Below are 26,097 nucleotides of genomic sequence, written 5' to 3' on the forward strand. Positions count from 1 at the left end.
AAGTATCCCATGCATTTTTCTTCTCTGCCATATGCCTCATTAGTTCATCTGACATCCATTTTGGCCTAAACCTTGAACAATATTTCTTAGTTGGTATGTAAAGCCTAGTAGCTTCCAAGATAAGTTCTTTGAATGCTTCCTATTTTGAATTTGCTGTTGGTAACCTCATCAGTTGGTCCCACCATATAGAATTTAAATACTGTCTCAGTCCATTGTAGTCGCCTTTACGGAAGCAATAACCCTTCCCTTTACCCCTAATGGTAGTTACCTCTTTGAGTAAATCCCACTTCAGCACACTGTGATCACTGCCACCTAGTGGTTCATTTATCTGCAGATTCTTAATGCATGAAGAATCACTGCTGATAAACAAATCAAGAGTATTACTCCCTCTAGTTGCCTCCCGAACATGCTGATGTAGAAAACAATCATCCAATAAATCCACAAAAGTCCTGCTAGTGTGTGAGTGACCAGCCCCCAAATTCCAGTCAATATCTGGGAAATTAAAATCTCCTATTATAAGACTCTCTGATTTACTGGCCCACTCTATTTCCCTGTACAGTTTCTTATTATACTCATCAGAGTCATTAGGCCTATAGCACACCCCTACTCTCAATTTTGATCTCCTAATGCTTATGTCACACCACACTGACTCAACACTGCACTGTCCAGCGATGTCGACTGGCTTCACTTCCTTGGTTTTTATGTGTTTCTTAACTAATAGCATAACCCCTCCCCCCCCTTTCCTGTCCTGTCTATCCTTTCTGTAGGTGTTGTTCTCCCCAAATTCCAGTTCTGTATCCCTTATATCTGTGCGACACCACGTCTATGATATCCCAACAATATCTGCCTTTGATGTTTTGAGCAATACCTCAAATTCATCAAATTTATTTACTAAACTCCTAGCATTGGTGTACACGCAAGTATACCTGCACCTGTTTCTATTCTTAGCTACCCTAACACAACCCATGTGTTTACTTGTACCGCAATGGCTCCCAGCAGTCTCTGAAATATCATGCATCTTGTTTTTCAGGCTTCTGCTCATTCCAATAGAAGCAGTGCAAGAATCTCTTTCACCTCTGCCAGTGGCTACTGTCAATCTATTGGTCTTTGTCTCCTCCCAAGCTAGGAATTGCAAAAGCCTCAGCATCTCGACCTGCTGGGTCAGTGTGACTAGAAAACGGAAGTCAGCTGGAGTTGTGGAGATTAAAATCACCAAGGAAAATTATCTCACTGTTAGGAAAGTTGGACTGGAGACAGTCAAGTTGCAAAGAGAGGAAGTCAAAGAGCTCCAAATGATTAGTGTAGTTGGGAGAACGGTAGAGACAACAGATGAATTTGACACAATGAGGTAGAGAGATTTTAAGCCAGAGAAGATCAAAGAGAGGAGATTCCAAATTGCCAAGTCTCTGACAGGGAATATCAGAACGGACATAAGCACAAGTACCACCTTTGAGGCGAAAGGAATCATACAGCGAATAATTTGGGCACCTGAGATGAGCGAGGTAGTTGAATCAACCGATAACTGAGATTCTGTCAGAAAAAGTACATGAGGTTTGGCAGACTGCAAGTGGAAAAGGACATCGTTGAGATTAGAATTGAGACCACGTATATTTGTGAAATGAATTAGGAAGTCCTTGGGAGGTTTAGATCTTTTCGCAGATAAGCTTGCTCTATTAGTTTGACAATTCATGGTGTATTCAGTAGTAAGAAAAAGTGGGTGGGACATGCTGTAAGAAGTAATGAAATTTTTGGATATGGCGTACAAATGGTAAGAATATACCCAGATCCTTGACATAACGTGGCCTCGGCAATGCTCCCCGCATACACACTACTCGGACTTCCTCCCGTCACTATCTGGCAGAGTAGAGGTAGCAAGATTATACCCTAGCTGATCCAGAAGCCTCCTAGAGAGTTACCAATAGGTTCAGTCCGGTGTACTAACTAGCGGCCGGCCTGCAAACACCGTTTTAGAGCTGTACCCTCGAAACGTAAGGAATATTGGATCCCGCGACGACGTTCATCATAACCTCAAAAGACATCAATCATACTGCATGATGGAAGAGATAGGGAATGGTTGACCGGAACTTAGCTCTAGAGACTAAACATGGGTTCCACCACTTCAAGCCTCCAATAAGCAAAGTGGTGGTATTTCACTGGTTGATGTGAGTCATCTACCACCTAGTACTGCCTGGTAACATAGAGGGGTGGCGTTCCTCCATGTGGTGTGGGCACCACACCTCGACCCCTGCTTACGTTGGTTCATACCTGGGTGGTCACCCACCATGTACTTGTGCATGGAGGTTATACCCAGGATTACTAACAGTCCCACCGTCGTGAAGGTGCAAGCAGAGGATTTGACTCTCACAGACCGTCCGGACTTTCTCCGAAATTGGGTCCACTTGACTTGAGTGTCACCCAAATATCAGTTCCATCAGAATTTTAGACTCCCAGGTAGCAAGTACAGCTTGTCTGGCATATCTGAGAGAATGTCTGTGACAACCTCAAGGACCATGTACCCCTCTTTAATAATTTGCTGGTGTTATATTTTATGTTTTTGGAAGTTTTTCTTCCATATGATATTTGGCTGTTTGTTTAGATTGGTGCATATTTATTTGTCGTCCGACAGAAGATTGCTAATTCACCTTATATTACGTGTTTTGTGATAAAGTACCGTACAGTTAAAAAACTGGTTGCTACCTTGCTTTCAAGTTTTTAATTAATAATGGATTTGTCTTCTTCATGATGTTATTCAGTTTAAAATGACATTAGGAACTTGATGTTGACTAGTGGATGACACTTGTTTCTAAAGTGAGCATAAGATCAAGCTCTGTTACTGTCACGCTGAGTGGCATCAGTGTTCCCCGCAGAATAAAGACAGAAAAATATAACACAGTGCTGTGTTTTCCCACTTCTTTGTTAATTTTTTGCATTGGGTCAAAGCAGCCCAATAACAATTTCATCAATTATATAAAAGTAATGAAAGTTACTTTTTCAGTCAGAAGTTTTTCCTTCCACATGCTGCTCAGTAATTGTTCAGATGTGACACATGCTGCTCGGACACTTGCCTGGATTCGAAACATGCTGATGGCTACTTGCTTAGATTCAACTCCATCAAATTTAATAATTTAATAACTCGACATGTGCTACTTGACTGCTTGCTTAGATTCAATATGATTTAGGCTTGCCTGTTATGGTGGTGGTGGTGGGGGGTCCTAGCCAATTAGTCACATCTGTGCTATTAGGGTTTTAATCAATATCAAATTCATTTCCCTTAGTGATTTTATTTCGTTAATAATGATATTAGTAACTTTCATATTGATTTATGGATAATTTAGTTGTTTATAAGGTGAGTCAAGCTTACTTTAGAAACAGCTAAAACAACTTTAAAAATCACTGCAGGGATCAAGGTTATGTGGCATTTGTGGGTGTTCAATTCATAGCATTTGATGTAGGCAGATATACAAGGAATGGAGAACTTTCAAGGTTTAAGAAAGTTTTTCCTAAATACCACATATCATATGAAAAGAACGCATCATTTAATGAAACTGTAAAATACATTTGAAAATATATTTATATTATGTGTTTTATTGACATTTGTAGGTGCAGCCCTCTTTGTTTATAACCCTCAGAAAGATAAATGGTTTTATAATGGGACATTACCTGAACCACGAAATTATCATGGAGCTGCTTATCTTCATAGTCGTGTGTACATAATGGGTATGTCTTTTTTACATATAAATTAAAAGTTACTTCATAATGAATGTTTGTGTTTATAAAGAATTTATGTATATTTGATTATGATTCAAAAATATAGATACATAAACTGAATGTCAAGCATACAGACTTGTCACCTTTAATTCCAAATCATATATCAAATGTAATTCATAGAAATCTCATGTCTTTTAGTAATTCAGATTCAAATATCTCAGTAATAGTTGGTCTCAACTATTAGTTTACCAATAAAATTACAGGGAACTTGTGCCCAAGTTTAATATAGTTGCCCCATTTGACTAGGCATGTTCGAATTTGAACCCATGAAGAAGCTTGTTTGTATTTTATCTCATTTTACTGGGAGGCTATCATCTAATAATGTTCCAAGGAATCTAATTGAAGTCACAGAATGATGTCAGGTGTGTATTAAGGTTAACTGTGTCTTAGCATATATACCTAATATTTGGCACGTCACCAGCAACTTAATTTTAGACTCCATATTTTTTGATGATAACTCCTTCTTTGACTCTGCTGTGCACTCAGAAATCAGGAACTTGAATATAGAATATCATATTCATCTTCATGCATTAAGAATCTGCAGATAAAGAAACCACTAGGTGACAGTGATAACAGTGTGCTGAAGTGGGATTTACTCAAAGATGTAACTACCATCAGGGGTAAGGGGAAGGTTTTTGCTTTTGTAAAGGCGACTACCATGGTCTGAGACAGTATTCAAATTCTATATGGTGGGACCCACTGATGATGTTACCAATAGCAAATTCAAAATGGGAAGCATTCAAAGAATTAATCTTGGAAGCTACTAGGCTTTACACACCAAATAAGAAATATTGTTCAAGGCTTAGGCCTAAATGGATGTAAGATGAACTAATGAGACATAATGGCAGAGAAGAAAAATGCTTGGGATACATATAAATTAATGGGTGACATGGAAACTTATGATAGATATAAGCTGGTCTGTAATCAAGTCACAAAAGGAGATTAGGCAGGCAAAGGCAGATTATGAGAAATCCTTGGCAAAGGATTCAAAGAAAAAGAACAATGAGTTCTTTACTTATGTAAACTCTAGAAGGAAAGGGATGAATCAGATTGGGTCTCTGGATGTTGATGGTTCAACTGTTGATGATCCTGCTCAGATGGCTAACAAACTAAATGAGTATTTTGCATCTACATTCACCCAGGAGTTATTTAGGGAGGGGAATGCCAGAGGTGAGTTAAACTCTGGCAATGAGCTAGATGATTTTGTAATAACTGAGAGTAAAGTAGAGGAGAAATTGTTGAAGATAAACATAAAAAAGGCACCCTCGATTAGCATTAGCATTTATAGAGGCATATGGTGCAAGAAAGCAAGCTTATTCAGCATCAACCAAAAAAAAAAAAAAAAACACACACCACTCCCATTTCACCCCTCCGTTCGCTCGAAATACCTGTCCAGTTGAGCCTTAAATTTGTTTAGGCTATCAACTTCAAAAACAAGTGATGGAAGTCGGTTCCACCAACCAACCACCTGCTGGCCAAAGGCAAATTTCCGCACATCTATCCGACATCCGTCCTTCCTCAATTTGAATTTATGCCCTCTGAGCTGATTATTCTGAGCAAGATGAAGAATCCCATTGGCATTGAGCATGCTCAAACCATTCAAAGCCTTATACACCTCTATCAGATCACCTCGCTGGTGCCTAGTCTCTAGACTCTGTAATTTGCAAAACTTAAGCCTTTCTTCGTAAAAGCAAACCTTTGTTCCATTCACTAATCTTGTTGCCCTTCTCTGTACCCGTTCCAGCAGCTCTACATCCTTCTTGAAATGAGGCCTCCAGACCTGTATACAGTACTCAAGATGTGGCCTAACCATTGCCTTATACAAGGGAATAATCACCTCCTTATCCCTGCTAGAAAAATTCCTGTATATCATTGACAAGACACCATGAGCTACTCTTGCAGCTCGTCTGCACTGCTCAGAGAACTTCATATCTGCCTGCACAATTACCCCCAGGTCCTTTTCATTCTCCACCACTGTCAGTGTAGTACCGCAGAGTTGATACGTTGCTCTGGGGTTACTGTTTCCCATATGTAGTACTTTACATTTGTCAATGTTAAACTTCATTTGCCACCTCTCAGCCCATCTGTTCAACCTTTCCAGATCCTGTTGCAGCAGAATAGCGTCTACTTTACATTTGTCAATGTTAAACTTCATTTGCCACCTCTCAGCCCATCTGTTCAACCTTTCCAGATCCTGTTGCAGCAGAATAGCGTCAGTGGTGTCCTTAACAATCCTGCCAACCTTTGTATCATCTGCAAACTTGGACATTAAACTTGATATCCCATCATCAATATCATTCATAAACACCGAAAACAACAATGGACCCAACACTGAACCCTGAGGAACTCCACTGAAAACATTAGTCCACGTTGAGCAGTGTCCATTGATTACCACTGTCTTCTGCCACTCAACCATCCCCTTATCCATAGAAGCAATTTGCCTCCAATGCCACACTGCTCCATTTTGTGCAGCAGTCTTCCATGTGCAACAGTATCAAATGCCTTTCTAAGATCCAAATATATAATATCAAAGTTATTCCCTGCATCCAGTTCTTTTGTGACTACATCATAGTATCCAATCAAATTGGTCAGGCAAGACCTGCCCTTAAGAAAACCATGCTGCATCTGAGCTATAACTGAATTCTTGTCTAGATGATCCTGCAGTGCTTCTTTAACCAGTGCCTCTATTAATTTACCTGGAACAGAAGTTAAACTAACAGGTCTATAATTACTTGTGTCAGCCTTTGATCCTCCTTTGTGAATTGGGGTTAGATTTGCACATCTCCATTCTATGGGTACCTCCCCTGAGTCCAAAGAAGCTCTCATAATTATGGCTAGGGGTTTGCTTACTTCCTTTGCTGCCTCCTTAAATATAACTGGATGGATCCCATCCACCCGAGGTGCCTTTTTTATGTTTATTCTCAACAATCTCTCCTCCACTTTCCTCTCAGTTATTACAAAATCATTCAGCTCACTGCCAATGTTTACTTTACCTGCATCATTCTCCTTCCTGAATAACTCCTCATGCGTGAATATAGATGGAAAATACTCATTTTGATTGTTAGCCACCTGAGCAGGATCCTCAACTGTTGAACCATCAATATCCAGTGGACCAATCTGATTCATCCTTTTCCTTCTGGAGTTTAAATAGGTAAAGAACTCTTTTCTGTTTTTCTTTCCATCTTTTGCCAAGGATTTTTCGTAGTCTGCCTTTGCCTGCCTAATCTCCTTTGTGACTTGGTTACAGACCAACTTATATCTATCATAGGCTTCCATGTCACCCATTAATTTGTATGTATCCCATGCATTTTTCTTCTCTGCCACATGTCTCATTAGTTCATCTGACAACCACTTAGGCCTAAACCTTGAACAATATTTCTTAGTTGGTATGTAAAGCCTGGTAGCCTCCAAGATTAGTTCCTTGAATGCTTCCCATTTTGAGTTTGCTGTTGGTAACATCATCAGTTGGTCCCACTGTATAGAATTTAAATACTGTCTCAGACCATCATAGTCGCCTTTACGAAAACAAAAACCCTTCCCTTTACCTCTGATGGTAGTTACTTCCTTGAGTAAATCCCACTTCAACACACTGTGATCACTGCCACCTAGTGGTTCATTTATCTGCAGATTCTTAATGCATGAAGAATCACTACTGATAATCAGATCAAGAGTATTGCTCCCTTTTGTTGCCTCACGAACCTGCTGATGTAGAAAACAATCATCCAATAAATCCACAAAAGTCTTGGTAGTGTGCGAGTGACCAATCCACAAATTCCAGTCAATATCTGGGAAATTAAAATCCCCCATTATAAGACTCTCTGATTTACTGGCCCACTCTATTTCCCTGTACAATATCTTATTATACTCATCAGAGTCATTAGGCCTATAGCACACTCCTACTCTCAATTTTGATTTCACTATGCTTATGTCACACCAAACTGACTCGACACTGCCCTGTCCATCGATGTCGACTGGCTTCACTTCCTTGGACTTTATGTGTTTCTTAACTAATAGCATAACTCCTCCTCCCCTCCTGTCCTGTCTATCCTTTCTATACACATTGTATTCCCCAAATTCCAATTCCGCATTTCTTATATCTGTGTGGGATGGATGGGATCTATTAAGTTATATTAAAGGAGGCAGCAAAGGAAGTAAGCAAACCCTTAGCCATAATTATGAGAGCTTCTTTGGACTCAGGGGAGGTACCATGACTGGAGATGTGCAAATGTGACTCCAATTCACAAAGTAGGATCAAAGAGTGACACAAGTAATTATAGACCTGTTAGTTTAACTTCTGTTCAGGGAAAATTAATGGAAGCAATGGTTAAAGAAGCACTGCAAGATCATCTAGACAAGACTTCAGTTATATCTCGGACACAGCATGGTTTTGTTAAGGGAAAGTCTCCCCTTACCAATTTGATTGGATACTATGATGCAGTCACAAAGGAATTGGATGCAGGGAATAACTTTTGATATCATAAATTTGGATCTTATAAAGGCTTTTGATACTGTTGCACCTGGAATACTGTTGAACAAATTGGGGCAGTGTGGCATTGGAGGCAAATTGCTGCTATGGATAAAGGGATGCTTGAGTGTCAGAAGACAGAGAGTGGTAATCAATGGACACTGCTCATCTTGGACTTATGTTATTAGTGGAGTCCCTCAGGGTTCAGTGTTGGGTCCATTGTTGTTTTCTGCATTAATAAATGATATTGATGATGGTATATCAAGCTTAATCTACAAGTTTGCAGACAATACGAAGGTTGGCAGGGTTGTTAAGGACACTAATGACAGTATGCTGCTGCAACAGGATCTAGAAAAGTTGAACAGATGGGCTGAGAGGTGGTAAATGGAGTTTAACATTGACAAATGTAAATTACTTCATATGGGAAACAGTCACCCCAGAGTGATGTATCAACTCTTTGGTACTACACTGATAGTGGTAGAGAACAAAAAGGACCTGGGGGTAATTGTGCAGGCAGATATGAAGTTTTTTGAGCAGTGCAGACGGTCCGCAAGAGTAGCTCGTAGTGTCTTGTCAATGATATACAGGAATTTTTCTAGCAGGGATAAGGAGGTGATTATCCCCTTGTATAAGGCAATGGTCAGGCCACACCTTGAGTACTGTATGCAGGTCTGGAGGCCTCATTTCAAGAAGGGTGTAGAGCTCTTGGAACGAGTACAGAGAGGGGCAATAAGATTAGTGAACAGAACAAAGGGTTGCTCTTACGAAGAAAGTCTTAAATTTTGCAAGTTACAGTGTCTGGAGACTAGGCAGCTGCGCGGTGATTTGATTGAGGTGTATAAAGCCTTGAATGGTTTGAGCATGCTGAATGCTGATGGGATTCTTCCTCTTCCTCAGAATAATCACCTGAGAAGGTATAAATTTAAATTGAGGAAAGACAGATGTAGGATATATGTGCAGAAGTTTGCCTTTAGCCAGTGGGTAGTTGGTTTGTGGAACAGACTTCCATCCTTTGTTGTGGAAGTTGATAACCTAAATAAATTTAAGGCTGGACTGGACAGGTATTTGGATCAAACGGAGGGGTGAAATGTGAGCATTTTTTTTTGGCTGATACTGTATAAGCTTGCTTTCTTGCATCATATGCCTCTACTAATGCTAATGCTAATCACTGAGAAGACCCTACAGAATTATTCTCCCTCGGCAAAGTTAAAATGACTGAAGACAAAATACAACCCAACAAATGTCCAGGTCCTGATGTTATTGAGGATGAATTTATGTGTTAGCTCTTCTTGGTCTTCCCAATGACTCTCGTCAACCTGTATAATGGTTATCTCAAGGCTACTTTTCCATCTTCTGTAAATATACACTCCTTAAAATTATCAGACACCTGGAAAGCCACCCAACTTTCCCACAGACACATAGACCATTTGCCTTACTTTCCATCTTAGGGAAGATCTTCAAAAGACTGTCCATTAGAATCAATTCGCTAGTTTAAAATGCTGTTTTGATAGCATCTATTCAATTTGGCTTTACTCCTAGATGTGACACTGAAGGCTACCTGGTTGAATTTATTTTCTGAATCCACCACGTTACTCATAAATACACCTTGATTGTTTTTGTTGACTTCCGGATCGACTTTAACTCCCTGTGGTGGGAGAGCATCCTCAAACATCTCAGACTCCTAAGATGTCCTCAGAAACTTTTTGACACCATTATAGACTGCTTCTACAAGGGGTATGTCACTGTGGCTTTGAATTTCAATTCAGTTACTTGATAATTTAGTCGTGGCTGCCCCCAGAGATCTCTCTTAGGATATCTGCTATGGAACATGACTATCAATCAGTGGCTCATCAAAAACTTCAACAGTTAACCCCCCATGTGTTTGCAGACAACTTGGAATTGTTTTCCCATGAAAATTCACCTTTTCAACTTGAGAACAATGCTAATACTCTTTCGAACAAACTCCAAAACTTGGCACTCTCCAGCAACCTTGAAATCTCACCAGCCAAAAGTTTTGTTATGGTCTTCAAGAGGCGTCTCTCCTCTTCTTGTCCTCCTACTATAAAGCTGTGTAACCACTCAATTCCTGTCATTGCCAGTACAAGTATTTTGGGCTCAAGCTGAACAAAAAACTTTTTGTCCTACCACACATCTCACATCTAGCAAAAAAATCAACAAAATTTCTTTGTTTATTCAAATTTCTTGTCAGTTGTGGGGGCTTATTACCCGTTGCTACCTACGAGGCTAGGGTCTGGTTTTGCCAGGCCCTGCACTATCCAGGAAAAGCTCAGCTTCATCCAGAGATCCTTCTTTGTCAGTCATCACATGTGCATGTCATACGGTTTCCATTTCTGCCCACCAAATTCCTGGATATCCATCCCTGGACTTATACTTAGTATACCGAGGACTATACTTTAACATCAGAAAAGGTCGCTTCACAGAATTTCATGAGGGCTATACTTTAACATCAGAAAAGATCGCTTTACAGAATTTCATGGCATATCCATTGATCCAGATATCCTCAAAACAGGAGAAAATATAGATGTCTGCAAATCTTGACTGAAAGATGGCAAGCTTGTTGGAACTCTTCTGCAAAAGGCAGAACAACATTCCAGTTCTTCCCAAGTGCTACTTTATTCAGCAAGCTCACTCCTAGTCTGCACACTTGTTTTATATTGACTGGGCATGGATCATTCAACTCCAAGCTTTACAGAATTTCTCTACAACTGAGCTCTGCTTCTGTGAAGAATGTTAAGACTCCACCCATATTCTCTTCCACTGTCCTATCTACAAAGCCTTCAGACAACAACTGTTTTCTGCACTGGACCTATTCTGCCCGGTTCAGAAGAAACCTTTGTAAATAGTAAACCAAACAGGATTACATGACAAAGGTATCTTTAGAAAAACTCTATCAGCTACTGAAAATGCCCAACCACTTCCTGAACTCTCATCAGTCTTACTGAATTCGCCTGCTGATTTTTTTCATTTTTCTTTTTTTACAGTTTTTGTAATATCACAGAATTCGCTGGCAGAGTTAAACTGTAGGTTCAGGTGCCGCCCCCATAACACATACATACTAGCATATACCTCACCTTTCTTTGTTATTTTAATTATTAGCTTTTGCTTAGGAGTGTTTTACAGTAAGGACTTTAAGCCTGATATTGTGCTTAGATATTGTACAGGTGTAAAGCAATTTGCACTTTGTTCATTTATTATAAAGAAGATTTACTCATCTGTTTATTTAGTTGATTAATTTCTTATGCTGTCATCAGCATTAAGTGTTTTCACTCTTAATTCAGTATTGCAATTAAATTTTTGAGTTGGCACATTTGTACGTTAAATTTAAATTATTCCATGCACAAGCACTCTTCTGTGAATGAGTGCTTGCAGTTTATTAGTAGAAATTAATGGATTTTTAACGGGTCAAAAATTATAGTTATAATGAGAGTCCTGTGTATGTTAGAAAACAGTGAAGTCTTATGCTAAGTTTATATTCTTATCATGTTTTATTAAGAATTAAGTGGCAAAGAGATTGGCTGAGAGTTATTTGTCTTGCTGTGTTTTGTTATCCTGTTACTCCTTGAACATTGGCATAAAATTGTCTGTGAACATTGCCATAAAATTGTCTGTGAACATTGGCATAAAATTGACTGTGAACATTGGCATAAAATTCCTCCATTGCTACACATGTATATTGTGTATGAATATTATGTACCTTTCTTTTTATTTCAGCAGATGAGGTTTTTGCATAAGCCAGTCAAAACATACCAAAGAGAAAACATTTGCCCGAAAGGAAGTAGAAGTTTACATTATGTTTTATATGTTTTTAAAAGAATTAGATATCAGTTCTATATTATCACAAGCATGCACAAATGGATTGAATTTGAAAAGTTTGAAAGGTTAGAAAGGTTTTCAAGATAACGTTATGTTACATTTCTTGGGCCATGGCCACTTTGTACAGAAGTAACGTAGAGAGAGAGACCTGTGGAAAACCAAGGTGTGGGCTTGTCAGGTATCCTTGTAATAAACTTTTTTGCAATGGCTACTTTGGTGGTTTTGTCCCAATACTTTTGCCATTTCATAATTTGATAGGTCTAGTGAGAAGCCAGAGATTTCAGCTGGTATATTTTTCTTTACACATTGGAATAGGCCATGCCACAGGATTTCAAGATGGAGGGGGGAAAGCCAACGACTTGGAGAATGGGCTTACTGACAGCAAACACACACGTGCGATGTCGAGGAGAATTATTTTCTATATAGAATCAAGTTTCTGTTTATTACAGGTTAGTGCAACCTTGTTGCACCAAGCATTGGCACCATAAAATGACAGGTAGGAAATCAACTTTGTAGATGGTTGTCGACACCCTCTTTCTGCCTCAGAAGACTGGAGCCTCAGGGCTCCAGTCTGCTCTACATATACAGGTAATCATTTCTGCATACTATTTAATTTTGGTACCCAGTAATTTAGATGGGGTGGAAGGTTAGCTTCATGTCTAGGATGTTCCTGAGATATTTGATTTCAAGGTTGCTGTAAGTCCCAGCAACCTTGGTGGACCAATGTGATTCAACCCGTTCCGTCTATTGTTAATATAAGTAAAGAAGTCTTTGTTGCTTTCTTGGCTTTCTTTGCAGAGACATCTCAATATCTGCCTTGGCTTTCCTAACCTCCTTTGTGATTGGATTGCAGAATAGTTTATAACTACCATAGGCTTTTGTAGCACCTGATAATTTATATGCGTTTCATGCAGCTTTCTTCTCTGCCATGTGTCTCAACAGTTAATCTAATGTCCATTTAGGTCCAAGCCTTGAACTGTTTTCTTAGTTGGTATGAAAAGCCTAGTAACTTCTATGATTATTTTCTCAAATGCATCCTATTTAGAATTTGTTGGTAACATCATTAGTTGGTCCCATTATACAGAATTTAAAAACTGTCTGAGGCCACTGTAGCCTCCTCTGTGAAAGAAAAAAACCCTTCCCTTTATCCTTGATGGTATCCTTAAGTAAATCCAACACCAATATACTGTGATCACTCCCACCTAGTGGTTCTTTTAACTGCAGATTCATAATGCATGAATAATCACTGCTGATAATCATCAACAGTATTACTAATTGTTGCCTCTCAATCATGCTTCTGTAGAACCCAGTCATCCAATAAAACCACCTACCAGTGTTCCAATAAAGTCTTGCTAGTGTTCAAGTGACCAACCTACAAGTTGCAGTCAATATCCGGAAAGTTAAAATCCTCCATTATGAGGCATTCTGATTTACTGGCCCACTCTTATTTCTCTGTACAGCTGTTCGTTGTACTCATTAGAGTCATTAGGCCTATAACACACTCTTACACTCATTTTTGCTTTCCAAATCCTTATGTCACACCAAACTGCATCGGCAAAAAAAAACAAAAAAAAAAAACACACAGCAATAACACTTCCCGCTTCATCAATCCATTCCATCCAATAGTTTTCCAGTTCCTTCCTGAATTTATTTAAGCTATCAACCTCCACAGCACCAGATGGAAGTTTGTTCCAACAGTCAGCTATCTGCTGACTGTTGGAACAACAAACTTCCATCTGTGGGAAGTGTTGTTTGTGATCTCTCTCTCTCTCTCTCTCTCTCTCTCTCTCTCTCTCTCTCACTCACTCACTCACACACACACACACACACACACACACACACACACACACACACACACACACACACACACACACACACACACACACACACACACTGACTTCCTGCCTGTCTTCATTAATGGGTCAAGGTCAGAGTCACCTGACCTTTAGCCATCTCCTGCCATCTTCTCAAATAACATGTAGCTGAGAGGATTCCAAATGATTGCATCCTATATTCAAGAGTTGAATATAGGATGCATTCGAACATAGGATGCAGGTTACATTAAAATCCACAATTACCAAAGGTGTTTGGTGTATTACAGTCTCATTGAGTTTGTAAAATAATAAGAGGAGTTTACCTCAATATAGTACGTAGAACACTTCCGTATGATACCCTCCAGAAATTAAAACGGAAAAAACAAAAAAATCGACAACTTACCAGTACATTAGAGTAAAATATAAATAAATAAATAATTAAAAAACCACTTTAACACATTTTAAAACAATTAAAAATCAAATTAATGCAATTAAAAGAATCTAACAAAAATATTCAAAACGATTTTCCTTCCTGAAGCTGACAACGCTTTTCGACCGTATGTCGTGATCACAGGAATGAAAATTACCGAATCGGGTTAAACCTGAAACTTAAATAGTGATTATTTGCTTTCACGCATGCGCGTAAAGGTCCATGCATCGGAGATCAAATATGGCCGCCGAACATTAACAGAATTCTTGCGTAATTTAATTTTTACGGTTTCTGCAATTACTAGTCGCGTAGAATTACGTTGAACATTAAGTATTTTGGCCTCATTAAATAAAAAAGTATGTTTTTCGTTAATGGCATGAAAGGCTAATTCTGATGCTGCTGAACGAGAAGCACGAACTGAGGCTTCATGTTGATTCACACGAATATTAAGAGAAAATCGCGTCGAACCTTGGTAAGATAAGTCGCAATTATCGCAAGAAATATTGTATACCAGATCATTAATTTATGTTGCAAATGCAGAAAGAACTGAGTGATTGTTCGGTATAGTGTGTAACTTCCGTATTGGCCTGGCCACAATTTTAAATTTGATATCTTTAAAGAATCTATTAAGCTGTTTGTGCCACTGTTTAACATATGGGACAGAAATAAAGTATTTTTTGATATTACTATTATTGGTTGGTGTAGTATTTTGTATCCTATCCTTAGCCTGTACCCTAATTCAGTTTATTGTGGCAATGGAATAACCCCTGTTTAAGAACCTGCTAGTTAATATTTGTATTTCTGAGTCCAGATTCCGTCATTGAATATTTATAGGCATTTAGAAATTGATTAAAGATAATTGATCTTTTGTAGGTGATCGGGTGATAGCTATTATATGTAGAAGCCTACCGGCGTTTTTAGGTTTTTGATAGATGCTAAATTGGATTTTATTCGAGTCCCGGGTACTCGAATAAAATAAAATAAAATACCCGGGACTCGAATAAAACACAATTTAGCATCTGTCGAAAACCTACAAACACCGGTACGCTTCTACATTATAATAGCTATCACCTGTTCACCTACAAAAGATCGATTACCTTTAATCAATTTCTAAATGCCTATAAATATTCAATGACGGAATCTGGACTCAGAAATACAAATATTAACTAGCAGGTTCTTAAACAGGGGTTATTCCATTGCCACAATAAACTGAATTAGGGTACAGGCTAAGGATAGGATACAAAATACTACACCAACCAATAATAGTAATATCAAAAAATACTTTATTTCTGTCCCATATGTTAAACAGTGGCACAAACAGCTTAATAGATTCTTTAAAGATATCGAATTTAAAATTGTGGCCAGGCCAATACGGAAGTTACACACTATACCGAACAATCACTCAGTTCTTTCTGCGTTTGCAACATAAATTAATGATTGCTATACAACATTTCTTGTTGTAATTGCGACTCATCTTACCAAGGTTCGACGCGATTTTCTCTTAATATTCGTGTGAATGAACATGAAGCCTCTGTTCGTGTTTCTCATTCAGCAGCATCAGAATTAGCCTTTCATGCCATTAACGAAAAACACACTTTTTTATTTAACGAGGCCAAAATACTTAATGTTCAACGTAATTCTACGCGACTAGTAATTGCAGAATCCGTAGAAATTAAATTACGCAAGAATTCTGTTAATGTTTGGTGGCCATATTTGATCTCCGATGCGTGGACCTTTACGCGCATGCGCGAAGGCAAATAATCACTATTTAAGTTTCAGGTTTACCCGATTCGGTAATTTTCATTCCTATGATCACGACATACGGTCGAAAAGCGTTGTCAGCTTCAGGAAGGAAAATCTTTTTGAATATTTTCGTTAGATTCTTTTAATTGCGTTAATTTGATTTTTAATTGTTTTAAATTGTGTTAAATTGGTTTTTTTAATTATTTAATTATTTATATTTTACTCTAATGTACTGGTAAGTTGTCGATTTTTTTTTTTTTTTCCGTTTTAATTTCTGGAGGGTATCATACGGAAGTGTTCTATGTACTATATTGAGGTAAACTCCTCTTATTATTTTACAAATATTATTATCAACGTAGAACGTATTGAGTATTACAGCTCTGATTCATACTGTCAGACTCATTGAGTATACTATGGGCTTTATCAGGGATGAGACCAGTGGCATAGCTACCATGTAGGCAGGCAAGGCAGTTGCCTCCGTGCCCGGGCCTTTTAGGGTCCCGGCGTCTTTGGCTGTCTCCTGTTTTTACAATTTTCATTAATTACGTAGGGGCCCCGAACATGTTCTTTGCCTCCGGGCCTGAAAAAGAGTAGCTACGCTAGTGGATGAGATATAATTCATATCAATTCCTGATCTGGGTCCAGCAAATGTTACACTCTCTTTTTGAATGTTTATTCAACATCTGGTTCTGCTGGATTCCAAGCCACATTGGGAGCAGAGGTAATGAACTGGCTGCCATTGCAGCCTAGCCAGGTCACCACAACACTAGAACAACCATAACCTGTTAGTCTCCTGTACAGACTATAGACCGGTGTTTCCCAACCTTTTTTTTACCATGCCCCACCTAAGACTTTCTAAAATTCTGATGCCCCCTATGTAACATATACATATTTTTTATTTTCAAAAGTTGAATTATTCCCTAAATGAAGCCTAATTACAACTTGTTCAGGACACAAGACGTAGGTTTTAATAAGAAATCATTAGGAAATTATTAAGAAAAAAACAGTAAGTAAATTTTCAAAACATATAATAGACAACTAAAATTCAAGTACAAAATAATTTATATGAAAGATTTTTCTATAATATTTTAATTGTTTAATAATTTCAACGTTCCATGTGAAGTCACTTCTAGATGAGTGCACTAAACTTAGTGAGACCCTTGTGCTTGATGCTTGCCACAAAGGGATTTTATATTGGGCTCCAATTTAGTCAGCTTCAGTCTCAAGTCTCCCCGTTTTGTGATATCCAGTCGATTTCTTTTCTTTAGTAACCAATCATTTATGGCACTAAATCCACATTCAGCTAAATATGAAGATGGAAACGGTAACAATAGCTCTCTTGCAGTGTTGGTTGAATTTGGGTATTTAATTTCTGTTTCATCACAAAGCCATGCCATCGCTCCTTTTATATTGAATAAAGTTTTAACTGACTCATCATTTTGCATTTCTGAGAGTTCTTCTTGGTACTGCATTGATACATCAGACAAATTCACCAACAAAGTGATTTTCCAGGTTGGAAAATCACTTTGTTTTAAATCACAAAACCTTTCTTTTAAATCAGCGGACAGAATTTTCAGATGATCGACAATAACAAGTACAGCGGTATCAGTCACTTCACATTTTTGCAGCCAACAAAACTGTTCGAAATTTTTGTTACAAATATATTTTTGATATAATTCAATAAATGTAATGAAACCAAATATCTTCGCTTTTGCATCGACGAGAGTTTTATTTGTTCCTTGAAGTTGTTTATTTAATATATTTAGTTTTTCAAAGATATCGGCTAAATAACTCACAAATGCTTTACCATCAACCGTTAACAGATGCTTCATTTCAGGTTTATCACTTAAAAAGTCACTAATAGTATCAAATAGTTCCATAAATTTTTTCAAACAGTTTCCTTTCGAGAGCCACCTTACTTCGGTGTGAAGTAAAAGTCTCACATGGTCTGCATTTTGGTCTTCACAAAAAAGCTTGAAGAGACGCTCACATTTGGCATTAGCTTTAATAGCATTGACACACTTTATAATTGATTTCAGTACTTCATTAAGAACAGGCGAAATATTTTTAGCTACCAAGTTTTCCCTATGAATAACACAATGCACAAGAAGCATTTCTGGATTCTCATCTTTCATCAATTTTAAGCAGCCATTTTACTTGCCCATCATATTAGGAGCACCATCTGCAGCACAAGATGTTATATTTTTCATTGGTATATTATTGTCATCTAAGTCATTTTTTAGCTTATTATATATATCTTTGGAGGTAGTGGTGCTCCCTAATGATTTACAGAATAACATTTCTTCAGCAAAATTACCTTTATCAATATATCTTACATAAGTTATCAGTATGGCTTCACTGTCTCTCAAAGTTGATTCATCCATTTGCACTGAGAATTTTCTTGTTTTCAGCTTTCCAACAAGTTGGATTTCAGTATCTTCACTCATTCCATCTATTCTTCTGCTAACATTATTGAGTGGCATAGCTTTCACATCTTTGTCATCTTTTTCCAGAACTGTTTTAAGAAATGCTGATATTGATGGTTTGATTAAATTCTCTCCTATAGTATGATTTTTCTCAGATTTAGCAACGAGTAAAGAAATTTCATAACTAGCCTCAAGAGTACGATTGACAGTTGCAGTATGAGCAATAAACAGAGACTTTAATGTTGCTCTTTTTTTCAAAATTCTTCTTTAAAGTTTGAAAGTAATTTAAATCTGAATTTACATGAGCATTATGTTTTGCCTTCAAATGCGCCTCAAGACGACCTCGCTTCATTGATTCGTTGGTCAAGCATTGTTGGCATAAAAGACAAAAAGGTGACCTTTGATCATGGACAGTGAGTATGAAATCAAATTTTAAGTATTCCTCTGAATACGGACGAACTTTTTTTTTTACTTGCACTACTCATTTTACTGTGCAACTGAAAGAAATAAATATAAGATAAATCAAAAACTAAAAATAAACTATGCATTAAAATTAATTTAATTTTATTTTAATATATCAAAATTAGTTATTAGTATGCTTTTTGAATGAATAAATCACACAAATTACTGAATTCGGGCTATTAAATCTGTGGTCTCTGTGAACAAGAAGATAAGTCTAATTCGTCAAACATGACATAAGTGCACTATGATAAAGTATTTATTATTTACTATTAAGTGACATGTAGATATCTTCGTTATTGTAGTTTTAGCGTGAGTAATAAATATTTGTATATTCGAATATATGCATGTTTATATGAGAGTCTGAAGTTTATTTTTCCTCTCCTGCAAATTCGAGTTTTTGGACTTATTTGCTTATTTACTGAGACCACAGAAATATACATATATGACAAATACATACCATTGTGTATCACGGTTCTTCATTAATAATAATTCTGTGCGCAGACAAAGTAATTTTTTATTTTTATCTGAGATTGCCAAACCTATCCAAATGTACAGTCACGACGCCCAAACGAGCGTTTGTATGAAAGGAATTACCTATTTTATATAACATGCAGAGTTTGCGGTAGGTTACAGTAGACAACCACTTTGCTTGCGCATTGCACATGCCATAAGCAATCGTCCAATACAAGTACGTACTATTCCTTCACTAGGCATAGTAAGCAATACTCTCTGAGCAAACTGTAGTTGATATTACTCCAAACTTTCAAGTGTGGCTCTATAGAAAGTACAACATTTAACGAATGCTTATTTCAAATTGAGATACCAACAATTCTTCTTTTGTACAAGTTAAATCATAGTAGGCGGTTGTTTTAAACTCTAGACGAGCAATTTTTGAATCCCCCCCCCCGAACAATCGAATTTTCCCCATGTGGGGCATGGGGCCCACGTTGGGAAACACCACTATAGACAAGTTATACACAATAGATTACTCTCCCAGTGGCAAAAGTCTTGGCATGGGCAGGTTACAAACAAGCTGTATCATATAAAGTCTCTAATGAAACATTGGCAGCCTGGTCTGTGCAGGAACCACAGAGAGGAAGTTGTTCTTGCTCATCTCTTCATAGGGATGGTCATCTTGCACATTCATTCTTGCTCAAGTGGATGGATGCCCTATGTCCGAGCACTTGGAAATCTTTTTAACCATACATGTTTTATCGAAGTGTCCACATCATTGACACCAATGCATTTTATATTTTACTGCTGTTAGCCATCTGACTGAGCCTTATTATATACTCAGTCTGAGGGACAGTGACCATATTTCAGCTTTTATTTAGTTATTTAAAATTCTTAAACTGTTTGTCTTATTAAAAATTTATCGTTTTATATCTGTTTACATATGTTTATGGTTATATATTTTGATACAGACAGAAATAGATGATCCATTTCTGTCTGGAAAAAATGCAACATAGCAGGGTGCACATGGTCTCCTGAGAGCTGTTGGTAGACCTTACCAATAAAAAATTGGTCCATATGCATCAAGGGTCCTAGTTCTTACCAGCAAAACATGCCCCATATTAAGCAACTGCTGTCACTTGCCTGAATAGTGGGCACCATGCACATAGTGTCTAGTTTTTCCTATCAAGCGGCACTAGGGTGTTCCTCCCCAACTCCACGTAGTATACTATCTGTTATAATACAAACTATAAAATGTAAGTAGTGCAACAGAGTATGATGACAGGAAGGTAGAGAGGATTTCCTGATATGTGCCCACAGCAGTCTAATTCAAGGGGGAGGGCTTGCCAGAACAACTTGCACTATGTGTACTCGATCCATATACACACCTGACATATTATGACACATAAGTACACATTTTTTTTATTTTTTTAGACATATATCTAGGGACAGATAAATTTTAAACACACAGGACTACATTCTCTTACACATTTGTTTTTTCCTGCATTCATTGTCATTCACACAGATGGGACATAGGGGCATCTAAATATGAACAATTATCAGACAGTCAATTTATTTATTTATTTTTAAATATATAAACATATTCAAGGTACAACTTTTAACACTTACAGGATATTCTCATGCATTCTCCATTTTTGCACACTTATCCATTCATCACGGTACCTTGAATAGGACAGCACACAGTTTAATTAATTAATTTATTATTTTTTGTTCACGCAGGTTAAGTGGACTCATTTCCTACCCAGCACAGGACATATAATGGCATACACTCACACATTTGCTTACCCATCAACATGCATACAGACATATGCATATGGCAGTGCAGACACTCACATACCTGCATACACACTATCACATTCAGACTCATCTGCTCTCACACACTACCACTCATACATCCACTGATATAAATTCCTATAACCGGCAATATTGACAAAAACAAGATATATATATATATATAGCATAATAACATGTATAATGATTGTTACACTTACAAAAATAATAGACATAAAAAAAAAAAGAAAACAAGCAGTTTGTAACATATCTCTCTCTCTCTCTCTCTCTCTCTCTGGGTGGGAAACACATTCAATATGTCAGCTTGTTTGGGTTTGTTGTAGTCAGTAGATGTTACAGTCCAGTAGGTGTGTTTGTCTAAGTAAGGAAGGGTGTCGCTGTCTGTGTTGCCATTGCATCGTTGTTTCTCATGGTGTAAAACACTTTATAAACAAATTCAGAGGCCATGTAATGTAGTTCATCACGGATGAGTAGTTGCTCATATCCGTGGCACATTGGTCCAATCTTGGACATAAGTCTATATCTGTGACGATAGTAGTTGAGGCAGTCATAAATGACATGTGCCCAATCTTTATCAGCTCCACAGGTGCATTCAGGATTGGGGTAAGACCGAGTTCAAACAAACTCTTTGAGTATACTCAATAGGTTTTTGCATTTAAGGAGCCATACCATGTTAACAAAAAAGTGGCAAAAAGCCCTGGAGCAAACCAGGGGGGGGGACTGGGGTTACCTTTGGTCCTTGAACTTGTCACAGACATTCTCTCAGATATGCCAGACAAGCTGTACTTGCTACCTGGGAGTCTAAAACGCTGATGGAACTGACATTCGGCTGACACTCAAGTCAAGTGGACCCAATTTCGTCAAAGTCTGGACGGTCTGTGACAGCCAAATCCTCTGCTTGCACGTTCATGATGGTGGAACTGTTAGTAATCCTGGGTATAACCTCCATGCACAAGTACATGGTGGGTGACCACCCAGGTGTGAACCAACGTAACCAGGGGTCGAGTTGCGGTGCCCACACCACATGGAGGAATGCCGCCCCTCTATGTTACCAGGCAGTAGGTGGTAGATGGCTCTCAGCTACCGGTGCAATACCACCACTTTGCTTATTGGAGGCATGAAGCGGTGGAACCCATGTTTAGTCTCTAGAGCTAAGTTCCGGTCAACCCTTCCCTATCTCTTCCATCATGCAGTATGATTGATGACTTTTGAGGTTATGATGAACATCGTGGTGAGATCTAATAGTTCTTACATTTCGAGGGTACAGCTCTGAAACGGTGTTCGCAAGCTGGCCGCTAGTTAGTACACCGGAATAAACCTATTGGTAACTCGTTAGGAGGCTTCCGGATCAGCTAGTGTATAATCTTGCTACCTCTACTCTGCCAGATAGTGACTGGAGGGAGTTCGAGTAGTGTGTATGCGGGGAGCATTGTCGAGGCCACGTTTTGTTAAGGATCTGGGTATATTCTTACCACGTATATGTCATATCCAAAAATTTCATTACTTCATACACATGTCCCACCCACTTTTTCTTACTATTGAATACACCATGAATTGTCAAACTAATAGAGCAAGCTTATCTGCAAAAAAAAACTAAACCTCCCAAGCACTTACTAATTCATTTCACAAATATACGTGGTCTCAATTCTAATCTCAATGATGTCCATTTTCACTTGCAGTCTGCCAAACCGCATATACTTTTTCTGACAGAATCTCAGTTATCGGTTGATTCAACTACTGCTCATCTCAGATGCCCAAATTATTCGCTGTATGATTCCTTTCGCCTCAAAGGTACTACTTGTGCATATGTTCATTCTGATATTCCCTATCAGAGACTTGGCAATTTGGAATCTCCTCTCTTTGATCTTCTCTGGCTTAAAATCTTTCAACCTCATTGTGTCAAATACATCTGTTGTCTTTACAGTTCTCCCAACTCCACTAATCACTTAGAGCTCTTTGACTTCCACTCTTTGCAACTTGACTTTCTCCAGTCCAACTTTCCTAAGAGTTCTATAAGGTAATCTTCCTTAGTGATTTTAATGTTCACAACTCCAGCTGGCTTCTGTTTTCAAGTCACACCGACCCAGCTGGTCGAGATGCTGAGACTTTTTCAATTACTAATGACCTTGCAAAGATTGTTCGTTTACCTACAAGGATACTGGACAATCCTAACCATACAGCCAACACACTTGATCTTTTTCTCACAAACAACCCTTCTAAGTACATGGTCAAAGTAAGTGGTCCTTTAGGCACCTCAGATCACAACTTGGTGATTGTCTCTTCTCCAATGGAGCCTTTATCTCATGGCTATTCCCAACCTCGTATTGTTTGGCATTACAAGAATGCAAAATGGGATGACCTGCGAGATTTCTTTTCTTCTTTTCCTTGGTCGGATTACTGTTTCAAAACTTCTGATGTCATAGTTTCTTCAGATCATGTCAGTGCAATTATTATTGCAGGAATGGAATCCTTTATCCCACACTCTACTTTAAAATCTCGTCCTTTATCTAAACCTTGAATGAGTACAATGAACAATTGTACAGAGAAATAGAGTGGGCTAGTAAATCGGAATGTCTTATAATGGGGGATTTTAACTTCCCAGATATTGAATGGAACTTGAGGGTTGGACACTCACACACTAGTCAGACTTTTGTGGTTTTATTGGATGATTGTTTTCTGCAGCAGCATGTTCGAGAGGCAACCAGAGAAAGTAATACTCTTGATCTGGAATTTGCAGATAAAAGAACCACTAGGTGGCAGTGATCACAGTGTACTGACGTAGGATTTACTTAAAGATTTAATTACCATCAGGGGTAAAGGAAAGGGTTTTTGCTTCCGTAAAAGCGGGTACAGTGGTCTCCGATAGTTTTTATATTCTGTACTGTGGGATCAACTGACGATGTTACCAACAGTAAATTCTAAGTGGGAAGCATTCAAGGAATTAATCGTGCAAGCTACTAAAAGTTTCATACCTATTAAGAAATATTGTTCAAGGTTTAGGCCTAAATGGTTGTCAAATGAACTAATGAGGCTCGTAACAGAGAAGAAAAATGCATGGGATGCATATAAATTATCAAGCGACTCAGAAGCCAATGGCAGATATAAGTTAATCTGTAAGCAGGTCACAAAGGAGGTTCGGCAAGCGAAGGCAGATTACGAGAAATCCTTGGCAAAAGATGCTAAAAAAACAGCAAGGATTTCTTTACTTATATAAACTCTAAAAGGAAGGGGATGAATCTGATTGGTCCACTTGACATCGATGGTTCGACTGTTGATGATCCTGCTCAGATAGCAAACAAACTGAATGAGTATTTTGCGTCTACATTCACAATTAGGAATTATTAAGTTTGAAAATGGCAGAAGGTTATCAAATTGTAGCAAGATACTTAATGATTTTGTAATAACTGAGAGCAAAGTGGAAGAGAAATTGTTGAAGTTAAACGTAAGAAAAGCACCTGGGATGGATGGGATCTATCCAGTTATATTAAAGGAGGCAGCAAAGAAAGTAAGCAAACCCTTAGCCATAATTATGAGAGCATCCTTGGACTCAGGGGCGGTTCCCACGGACTGGAGATGTGCAAATGTAGCCCCAATTCACAAAGGGGGATCGAAGGGTGACACGAGTAATTACAGACCAATTAGTTTAACTTCTGTTCCGGGTAAAATAATGGAGTCGCTGGTTAAAGATGCATTGCAGGATCATCTAGACAAGACTGCAGCAATAATTCAGACACAGCATGGGTTTGTTAAGGGAAAGTCTTCTCTGACAAATTTGATAGGATATTATGATGTGGTTACAAAGGAACTGGATGCAAAAAATAATTTTGATATCATATATTTGGATGTCAGGAAAGCTTTTGACACTGTTGCGCATGGAAGACTATTGTACAAATTGGAGCAGAATGGTATTAAGGGTAAGTTGGTGGTAATCAATGGGTGCTGCTCTTCTTGTACTAATGTTATTAGTGGTGTCCCACAGGGTTCGGTGTTAGGTCCACTGTTGTTTTGTATATTTATCAATGATATTGATGAAGGTATATCAGGCTTAATGTCGAAGTTTGCAGATGATGCAAAGGTTGGCAGGGTTGTTAATGACAGTAATGGCAGTGTGCTACTGTAACAGGGTCTAGATAATTTGGGCAGATGGGCTAAGAAGTGGCAACTGAAATTTAACCTTGACAAATGCAAAGTACTGCATATGGGTAGAAGTAACCCCAGAGAAACGTACCAACTGTGTGGTACTACACTTAATGTGGTAGAAAATGAAAAAGACCTGGGAGTAATTGTGCAGGCAGATATGAAGTTTTCTGAGCAATGCAGACAAGCTGCCAGGGCAGGTCATGGGGTTTTGTCAATGATATATAGGAATTTTGCTAGCACGGAAAAGGAGGTGATTATCCCTCTGTATAAGGCAATGGTCATGCCACGCTTTAAGTACTGCGTACAGGTCTGGAGGCCTCATTTTAGGAAGGATGTAGATTTGCTTGAGCGTGTACAGAGAAGGGCAACAAGATTGGTGAGGGGAATGAAGGGATCCTCTTACCAAGAGAGGCTTAAGTTCTGGAAATTGCAGTGGCTGGAGACTAGGAACCTGTGCGGTGATCTGATTGGGGTATATAAGGCCTTGAATGGGTTGAGCAAGCTGAATTCTGATGGGATCCTTCTACTTGTTCAGATTACGAACCTAAGGGGGCATAAATTCAAATTAAGAAATGAATAAATTTAAGGAGGAACTGGACAAGCATTTGGAGAGAATGGTGTGATTTTTTTTTTTTTTTTTTTTTTTGTTGGCTGATGCTGCATAAGCTCATACATTTGCTTTCTTGCATCACATTCCACTACTACTACAACTACTACCACCACCACCTTGGGTTTCCAATAAATGTGCTA

The 26,097-nt window shown here is 38.3% G+C and overlaps 1 protein-coding gene across 1 annotated transcript in view; it reads left to right on the forward strand.

The window, feature by feature from the left end:
* Positions 1-26,097, forward strand: part of LOC150078529 (beta-scruin-like) — a 170,812-nt gene that overhangs the window by 40,449 nt on the left and 104,266 nt on the right. The window contains exon 2 of the mRNA XM_090384597.1: positions 3,601-3,717. Within this exon, the coding sequence (XP_090240723.1) occupies positions 3,601-3,717 (117 nt within the window). The remainder of the gene's footprint in view (positions 1-3,600; positions 3,718-26,097) is intronic.

Source organism: Mastigoproctus giganteus, chromosome 11, assembly GCF_048544385.1.
Source record: "Mastigoproctus giganteus isolate SK-2022 chromosome 11, ASM4854438v1, whole genome shotgun sequence".
Classification (NCBI taxonomy): Eukaryota; Metazoa; Arthropoda; class Arachnida; order Uropygi; family Thelyphonidae; genus Mastigoproctus; species Mastigoproctus giganteus.